Source organism: Gadus morhua, chromosome 19 (genome assembly GCF_902167405.1).
Source record: "Gadus morhua chromosome 19, gadMor3.0, whole genome shotgun sequence".
NCBI lineage: Eukaryota > Metazoa > Chordata > Actinopteri > Gadiformes > Gadidae > Gadus > Gadus morhua.
In genome coordinates, this window is record NC_044066.1 from 2277501 (window position 1) to 2287500 (window position 10000).

Genomic DNA, 10000 nt, shown 5'->3' on the forward strand with positions numbered 1-10000 from the left:
TCGCCTCAAATCATAAAGGGAGGTGGAACATTTGAAACAGGGCTAACATTTTTGAGAGGCGCTCAGAGAGCCAGAGAAATGACAGACAGGCACCTTCATCATCTGCTGTGTGGACATTCTAGCAGGCACATGGCATGGCGTGCTGTTCACAACACCAGGGCCTTGTCTCGTTCCTGCTGCCTGGAAAGAGAAAGATCTTTTGATTGGACATTTATGTTACTTGTGATCGCTTTCTCCTTTTTTTGAATGAGTGCAATTTGTGTTATATTTTGGGGTTGAAATAATAATTGTATAGTGGCGTTAATTGTATCCCTTCAGACACTGCACATCTCTGTAAGCAGGCACTTCTCTTGTAATGCTGAGGAGCTTTTCAATAAACAGCGTTGGTACAGCGACACTTCAATGGCTCAGTCCATTCCCTCCTCAGATCACAACACGTTTACGTCAGTAGACACAAAAGGGATTGGATTCAAACTCTGTCTCTCAGACGACCCCTCATCTTTAGTTGGTTAACACAGAGGGGGTAGTAGTTAAAAACGCCAACAAGCTGCTACTGGTTTGGCTGGTGGGGGGTGCAGTGCATTGTGGGGAATATTGTGGGCCCACATGGTCATTAGGCGAGTGGTGTTGCAAACGCGGGCGTGCTATAGGGTAATGGTGGCTGTCGTTAGTGGGCTCATAATGAGCAAGATAAGGATCTGAGAGGAGGCCCCTGCTGTGTGTGTGCGTGTATGCTTGTGTTCATTGTGTGTTTGTGTGGGTGCGTGTGTAAATATCTGAGTTGCACCACACCATTGTTGTATTATCAATAGACATTTTGTGTGCCGCGAATGATCTGTGTAGGCCTGTGTGTGTGTGTGTGTGTGTGTGTGTGTGTGTGTGTGTGTGTGTGTGTGTGTGTGTGTGTGTGTGTGTGTGTGTGTGTGTGTGTGTGTGTGTGTGTGTGTGTGTGTGTGTGAAAATAAAGCTTCAACCAGGACAGCATAAAATAAGTTCTCTGAGCAGTTTTATTGTCTCTCACTGACTCGCTCTCTCTCTCACACACACACACACACACACACACACACACACACTGATACACACAATGAAGCCCTGCCCCACCTATTGCTTGTGTCAGTCGAAGGTTTTAGCAAAGCAGATTGAAAGACAGCAGACAGTCTTTTTATAAGCGTGTAGTGGCAGGCCCCTCTAATGGTGGGGGTCTGCGTGGAGACGATGAGTGTTCAAAGGTAACCCTTATGTTTGATTTGTACCTGTAGGCAAATCTCCATAATATTGGTAGACACTACTTGGTTCAGTGTTCTAGGGTTTTACTTGGTTCAGAGTTAAGAGTATGTCTGTTCTATGTTATGTCTTCGTGTTCTATGTTCTGTTTGTGTGTTCTATGTTCTGTTTGTGTGTTCTATGTTCTGTATATCTGTTCTATGTTCTGTATGTGTATTCTATGTTCTATATAGCTGTTCTGTAGGTATTTTCTATGTTCTGTATGTCTGTTCTATGTTCTGTATGTGTGTTCTATGTCTGTTCTATGTTCTGTACGTGTGTTATATTTTCTGTATGTGTGTTCTGTGTTCCATATGTCTCTTCTGGTATGCATGTCTGTTCTACGTTCTGTGTCACTGTTCTCTGTACGGTATGTCTGTTCTATGTTCTGTACATCTGTTCCATGTTCTATGTGTCTGTTCTATGTTCTGTATGTGTGTTCTATGTTCTGCATGTGTATTATATGCTCTGTATGCTTGTTCTTTGTTCTGTAAGTCTGTTTTATGTTCTGTTTGTCTGTTCTATGTTCTGTACGCGTGTTCTATTTTCTGTATTTGTGTTCTATGTTCTATGTGTCTTTTCTATGTTCTGTATGTCTGTTCTATGTTCTGTGTGTCTGTTCTATGTTCTGTGTGTCTGTTCTATGTCTTGTTTGTTCTATGTGTCATTTCTATGTTCTGTATGTGGGTTCTGTGTTCTATATATGGGTGCTGTGTTCTGTATGTGTGTTCTATGTTCTGTATGTCTGTTCTATGTTCTGTGTGTCTGTTCTATGTTGTGTATGTTCTGTAGGTCTGTTCTATGTACTGTATGCGGGTTCCTTGTTCAGTATGTGTGTTCTATGTTCTGTAAGTGTCTTCTATGTTCTGTTTGTTCTATGAGATGAGATGATGAGATGGAACTTTATTTTCATTTAGCAAGGTGTAAGTAGAGAGCAAATGAAAATGCAATTGATATCCCAACAGAAGTGTAAAAGAAGCATTAAATACCAAAGTGCAGGTTGAGTACAGTATTCTTGAGTACATGTATGTTGCACAGGTTAATGTTTAGATCAGGAATACAAATATATATTGTGCTGGTTGATAACAGTGCAAGGGTATTGATGAAAAACAGTGAAGGAGAAAATGTAAACCGGTATATGTGTGTCTGTTCTATGTTCTGCATGGGTGTTCTATATTCTGTGTTCTGTAACCTGTGCTCTCCCTCCAGGGGCAGAAGGGCCACCCTGGTGCTTCAGGCCTACCTGGGGAAGGGGTATGTACTGCTCTTCCTGTTTCATTAGTCTGCGTTAGAACCCATCTACCCGCCAAAGATCTGATTCGAATCATCTAATCAAAAATTACAATTTGAATAAAACAACGATGAGCTTTAAATTCCTCTCTTATCTGTAACCCTTTTGTAAACAGCAACAAATGGGTTAATTTAGTCTCTTTATCAGTGAGTCCTCCACGAGCTACATGTTCTGGTGATGAGTCACTGGGCTCTTCTCTCCCCCCAGCAGATCACTAACTCTCTAGAGGGTTTGTTATTGGTCCTTTAGGAGTGTTGCAACTTTAAAGCATTAATAAAGTAGTAGTAAATAGGGAAATCACATTTAATCCAGCATTTATAATCATGAATTGCAGAATAACTAAATGTTTTCTGAGAGCAAAGAGAGAGAGAGAGGTGATAGATGTGATAGATGGGAAGGATGTGATAGAGCGAGAGAGAGGGGTGATAGATGTGATAGATGGGAAGGATGTGATAGAGAGAGAGAGAGAGATAAGAAACCCAGCAGTGCAAAAAGTGACCAACCAGCAGCTTTTATTTGAGTGTTCTGTTGACTTGTATTTGACTCCTTTTGGATCCATCCTCCACCATGTTCTCACTATAAACCCTGATGTCCATAGCCCTTTAGAGCCCCCCTCCCTCTGTGTGTGCATCACGGCGCCCTTCTCAGAGCCCCCCTCCCTGTGTGTGTGTGCATCACGGCGCCCTTCTCAGAGCCCCCCTCCCTGTGTGTGTGTGCATCATGGCGCCCTTCTCAGAGCCCCCCTCCCTGTGTGTGTGTGCATCACGGCGCCCTTCTCAGAGCCCTCTTTATTGCCCCCAGAAACACAGCAGTGCTTAGTTCTCTCTTTCCTGGAACAAGCGGGAGGGATGGTGGCCGCTGGGCCCGGGCCAGCAGGACTATTCCTGGTTCTGGTTCTGTGTCTGTGTGTGCCTGCACGTCATGCTGCTGCTGCTGTTTCCAGTGCTGGACTCCTCCAGTAGTCTTCTATGTGTGTGTCGCCCAGAGGCCCCAATAGAGTGGAACATGTTACAAACTGTCACACGGTTTAAAATACACACACACACACACACACACACACACACACACACACACACACACACACACACACACACACACACACACACACACACACACACATAGACGCATGCACACTCAGACGCATGCACACACACACACACACACACACACACACACACCACTCTCCGGGTGATGTCAGAGGCACAAGGAGTTCCCTTCAACCCCCCGCCTCCACCGGGCACCACCAGTGCAGATCAGAAGGGGGCTTCCCCTCTCTCTCTGGGTCATTTCCTCCTATTCCTAACCACCACCACCGCCACCACCCTTCGCCACTCCCCCACTGGGACACCCCCTTGTTTCCCACGGTCGCTGTTGGTCCTCCTCCCCGTCCTGTAGAAGGGGTCCGGGACCGCAGCCTGGTCGGCCATGACGGTAGAACCAGACTGAGCTTCATCCACACGTGTTCTATGAAGCCAGCCCCATGTCTGCAGAGAAACATCAAAGTCTTCAAGTCACGATCACTGCAGGAGCTTATACTGTCAGCTGAGCTTCTCCCCTAGTCCATGGTGAACCCTAACTGGTCACTTCAAGAGCTTAGACTGTTCAATGAGCTCTCCTCTACTGTGTATGATGAACGTAAACTGCAACTTTTGTACAGTTGAGTGTTGTTATTATGTTGTGTTTGAGCAGGGCATGAAAAAGGAAAAAAGAGTTTGATTGCAACAGATGGGGTCTTTTAAATTAGGAGTTGACAAGAACATTCACATTAAATTGGCACTTTTATACTTTTATACACAATACAGCGTTTTCTAGGAGCAGACTTTCCTCTAACACACAGGCTAGTTCACTACACTTGCTTCTTCACCATGGTATAGGGCTGATTATAGTGTGGCCCTGTGTTCTTCCCAAGACTAATACACCTTCTACTCTGCACAATGGCCTGTCTGTGTAACTGTAATTTTGATCTCTCTCTCTCTCTCTCTCTCTCTCTCTCTCTCTCTCTCTCTCTCTCTCTCTCTCTCTCTCTCTCTCTCTCTCTCTCTCTCTCTCTCTCTCTCCCCCCTCCTCTCTCTCCCCCCTCCTCTCTCTCTCTCTCTCTCTCTCTCTCTCTCTCTCTCTCTCTCTCTCTCTCTCTCTCTCTCTCTCTCTCTCTCTCTCTCTCTCTCTCCCCCCCCTCCTCTCTCTCTCTCTCTCTCTCTCTCTCCCCCCCTCCCCTCTCTCTCTCTCTCTCTCTCTCTCTCTCTCTCTCTCTCTCTCTCTCTCTCTCTCTCTCTCTCTCTCTCTCTCTCTCTCTCTCTCTCTCTCTCTCCCTCCCCCTCTCTCTCTCTTTCTCCCCCCTCCCCTTTCTCTCTCTCTCTCTCTCCCCCCCTCTCTCTCTCTCTCTCTCTCTCTCTCTCTCTCTCTCTCTCTCTCTCTCTCTCTATTTCTCTCTCTCTCTCTCTCTCTCTCTCTCTCTCTCTCTCTCTCTCTCTCTCTCTCTCTCTCTCTCTCTCTCTCTCTCTCTCTCTCTCTCTCTCTCTCTCTCTCTCTCTCTCTATTTCTCTCTCTCTCTCTCTCCCCCCCCCTCTCTCTCTCTCCCCCTTCCCCCCTCTCTCTCTCCCTCTCTCTACAGGGCCAGCAGGGTCCAGTAGGAAGCCCAGGTGCCAAAGGTTATCCTGGCAGGCAGGTGCAGTAAATGTTCTGCTGTGACTGCTGTACAGGAGGCTGGGGGACACAGGGCATCAGGGCCATAGTGGGCAGCAGAGGGCAGAGAAAGGAAGGGGGTTAGGGCTGGACTGGCCTCAACACCTCAGCTGCATAAATATACACACACATTACATATTATTATATTGAGTGTGATGTGGCTGCTACTATGTTTAAACCTGTTTAAGTTTAGTCAAGTTTATTTCATTTATGTTTAAAGTGCCTCAGATTATGTTTAAAGTGTCTTAATATCTACATTTATCTACAGTATATTTGTATACAGTATATTTATATATATATATATATATATATATATATATATATATATATATAGAGAGAGAGAGAGAGAGAGAGAGAGAGAGAGAGAGAGAGAGAGAGAGAGAGAGAGAGAGAGAGCGAGAGAGAGAGAGAGAGAGAGAGAGACCTATTGATGGTAGCATGTCGACGTGTCCTTTAAATCTTTACAGAAAGGTCTCTAGAGTTGTGATATCAATGAACCACTGACATACAGCTCCATCCTGTCTTCGCCCACAGGGTTTACCAGGGCCCGTAGGACCGATGGGCCCCAAAGGCAGTCGGGTAGGTGCACTCCTATGTTGGGACTCTTTTGCCCAGAGGCAGGATACATTCTGACACAAACCCAGCGAGTCTCCATTCCTGAGTTTCCTTACTTTTGCTGTGTGGAGATGAGAAACCTGTTATTGAAATGAAGGAGTTGAAAATAGGCCATGTTGTTTCATTAAAAACCCAAAGCAGGTTATATTCAATGCTGCTGGGTACATAAAACATATATGTTTGTGATGTTTAAATGTAAACAAGCACACAGACACACATGCACACACAAATATACACGAGCCCACAGAACGCTGCACACCCGCGCACACACCAACACACACTAATAAACACAAACACACTTCCACACCAACACACACAAAAACAAACGCATACTTGCATACTCACAACACACATCCAAAACACCGATCAGCTGTTTGCGCCAAAGCAATGAGCCTTCTCTGCTGTATAAACACACGCATTACTGAATGCAGCTGGAAAGTGAAAAGCCTTATCCAAAATACAAACACACACCCCTTAAGTACACAAGGGCATGCCACACAAACACACCTTTTTAATGTGGAGTTTTGTTAAAAGGCTCTTTATGGGCCTCCCTGGCCACTCTGAGGAACAACTCCCCCCACGGGCTGGAATGTCGTGTTCAGCCCTGTATGAAGTCTGCTGTCTAATGGAGTGATCCGGCCTCGTTCTGTCTCTTCTTATCTCTCTGTTCTCTCAGGGTGCTTCCTCTACCCCCTCTTCCTCTCCGTCAGTATACTGTACATGTTGTTGTGAAAATTCAACAAAATGTTATTTCATTTTCATGTCATTTTGTTGCCACTGCTTGTCTGGGTTAGTGGTTATCGGTGCAGTGTTGCTTCATGTTTGCTCGCGTTTTGCTTCTCCTTCCTGTTGGTTTCCCCTCTAATGACAACAGCAGTAGGAAGCCCCCCCCCCCTATCATCAGAGATCCCTGGCGTGAGGGTATGTGCCCTTGGACTACATCGTGGAAGCCAGCACCATGCAGTCCATGGGCATATACACTTGCTTCAAGGCTTGGTTCTTCAATCGCCTCCCATTGGTCCACACCAGGGGCACACCTGGGCTACACCTGGGCCTCACCTGGGCTACACCTGGGACCCAGCATGCATTCTTTGTATATTTGGATTTTTATTTTGAATGTGCTGTTCCTTTTGTGCTTTGGTCATTCAACACCCCATAATAACAATATGACTCCTTCCTCTTGTCGTTCCCCGTGTTCTGTAGGGTTTCATTGGGATCCCAGGGCTGTTTGGCCTGCCTGGGCCTGACGGGGAACGAGTGAGTACTACACACCTTCATAGACGTAAAACACTGCCAGGTCATGGGAAGGTGTACTTAAACATCAAGTGCATGAAACAATCCAGTGACCTCGTGGGGGCGAGAGGCAGAGCATTACGCCACTGTTTCACTCAGCTTTCAGCTGTGTAGACAGGGGATAAGTCCCCTCCAGCTGCCTGCCCCTACTGCTGTTGAAGTCTCTGTGCATGCGTTTGTGTGACCGTGCGTGTGACCATGACTGCGTTCATGCGTGCATGCATGCATTTTTGTGTGTATGTGGTGTTTGGGGGGGGGGGGGGGGGGGGTAAGTATTGATGACTCCAGCGGAGGTTGTAAGCCCTCCTCACTTAGTTTTGGTCTTTGAACTGGCTGAACTCCTCCTTCACCTCCTCCTTCTCCTCGGCTCTGAAACATGAAGTGATTAGTCCACTTATGACGTTCTCCAGAGAGAGGGGGAACGGTTATCTGAGCTCCACCCCAGGCACCCAGTCAGCCGGAAGGACCCAAACCTGGGGCCTGCTCGGGGTCGCACACACACACACACACACACACACACACACACACACACACACACACACACACACTAGGTGCTATCTCCCCATCCTTTTCATGAAGGTAAATAAATATGTTTACTAACGTACATATATATGTGTAATGTGAATATTATCCCTTGTGTTGGGATAAAGCGACGGCTCCAGCTGGGACAGGATGAGACTAGACGCCACGGACTTCATAACGCCTTTGGTTTTGAGGACCTTTTGTGTGTGTAGTGTGTGCCTTGGTGACGATGTCTCTAAATGACCCCCTCCTCTCTGTATGGCCTCTCTGTGTCTGTGTGTTGCAGGGCGCTCCGGGGGAGCCAGGGAAGAGGGGGAAGATGGGTAGGCCGGTAAAGTTTTGTCTCAACATACTTTATAGATAAACCTTTCTAAGCATGTAGATGGATTGTTTTGCAATGTTTGTTTGCGGGTGCATGAGTCCATTGTCTGTAAAAGACCTTTCTGTCATATAAATGGCAAAAAGAAAAGATGATGGAGTGTTTAGCATATCCCAGCGCATCCTGACCAGGTCAGATTAAGTACAGTTTGATTTGTCACCTTCATTGATTCATTGGATGGTCAACGAACAAGGAGTTTTATGCATCGACAGGTTTCATAAAGTATTGTTATGTTCTTGCATCACTGCTCAATGCTTGCTAAGACAGCGGGCTAACAAAGCTGTAGTCTTCCCTGTAGTCCTTCTGTTACTAGAGGACGAATCCCTGCTCTATTGAAATGGTATGGACCCCTCATAGCGGGTCTGCAGCCCCTCGGAGGGAGCCCTAGATCTGTTCAGTGCTCCAAATAGACAGTGCTGTAACACAGAGAGCTTTTGGTGAAGATTATGCAGCTCCTAAACAGTGCTGAGATCATGATGCAGCTGGTGCTTAGTCTGCCTCCAATAAATAAGAAGTTTACAAATCTAACGTACGAACACACGGAGCCTCCAAGGTCCAAGTGTGAGGGACAGTTTCTATTTATTCTACTTATTCTACAATGACTCTATTGTTTACCAAAGGAAGGATGTTTGAACAAATGGATGATTTGTTTAATGGATTTGCATGAACATATAATTTATATGTTCAAGATTGTGGGAGCATTGAAAACCAACACTGTTCTCAAATTATATGTTTGGGAACACTACTTAACAGATTATTATTATTAATATTATTATTAGTAGTATTTGTATTATCATCCCATTAGAACAATCACTACATGTATTTCAATGGTCATTATGCAACCATAAAAAATGAGTCAAAAAGCACATTGAATCGTTCCCCAGAACTCTACTGTTGCTGCTCCATGTGTGTCTGTCTAGTGGACAGCATATACTCCCCAAGGCTCCCGGACCGCAGACAGCAGAGTCACGCTGGACTGCTGGCGGATCCATAGAGAGCAAGAGCGAGAGGTCTCTGCTCCGATACAGGGAAGAGCATTGGAAGTAAACACAGCCCTCAGAGAGCACATGGAGAGCAGCCATGAGAGCTGGCTGAGCGGGAACACAGAGAGTACAGGAGCATCACGCTCTGTGTGGTGGATTAAAGCTCTTTATCATATGGAGAAAAACTCGGTTGCTGCTCCATTTTCCTTTTCTTTTGCTTTTGGTCTGCTGCGTGGGCCATGTTTCTTCCTCATAGTTTATATATGAAATACAATTAATACAGTCTTATACAGGCATTGGGACTTTTATATGTTGTGTCCCAAATGGACTTCCCTAGGTTCGAAGCATTCCGGATAAATGTCTATTGGTCTGCAAAGTAGCTTCACAATAGATATAACGGCAGAAGTCGTTCAACTCTAAACTGTGATTTAAAAAGCATCCAAAATCCTTGAGCATAACGATCATTTTGCCACCCCTTGTTAAACTATAGTTTTTAACTGGGAGCTCCACCGTCATTTTAGGGACCATAACTCAGAGCAAAGAAAAAATAATAAACAGATGTTATAACACAACATAACAAAGCTGTAGAGTTGAAGAGATCCTACAGAGCAAAGAAATAAGTACAAGTAAACCAGCAGGTTCAACCCTTACAGTTAATATCCACAACCAACCAGAAACATATTTCTGTCCTTTCCCAGCAGTACCTTCATCAATTAACATTCTGAAGGAGACTAAAACCAAACCCTCACCCAGTGTTTCTTTGGCAAAGCTGCATTACAATGTACATTGTGTTGTAGTCTCTCTTCAACAGTCCCCTGCACGCTGCAGCGCTGGGTTCAATCTCCCTTTAAAAGCTCAACCACTCTGCTCTTTCGTTTCTATGTTTGGAAAACCATCTTTATAGGGTCAACGCCCATCCTGCCAGGATAAGAACTCATTACAAACATCATGCCCTTTGTTCATGCTCCCTAT

At 45.4% G+C, this 10000-nt stretch overlaps 1 protein-coding gene across 1 annotated transcript in view; it reads left to right on the forward strand.

Moving 5' to 3' along the window:
• The window catches only part of col27a1a (collagen, type XXVII, alpha 1a), a 67106-nt gene that overhangs the window by 29243 nt on the left and 27863 nt on the right, over positions 1-10000 (forward strand). The window contains 5 exon segments of the mRNA XM_030341975.1: positions 2473-2517; positions 5166-5219; positions 5771-5815; positions 7055-7108; positions 7953-7997. Coding sequence (XP_030197835.1) covers positions 2473-2517; positions 5166-5219; positions 5771-5815; positions 7055-7108; positions 7953-7997 — 243 coding nt within the window.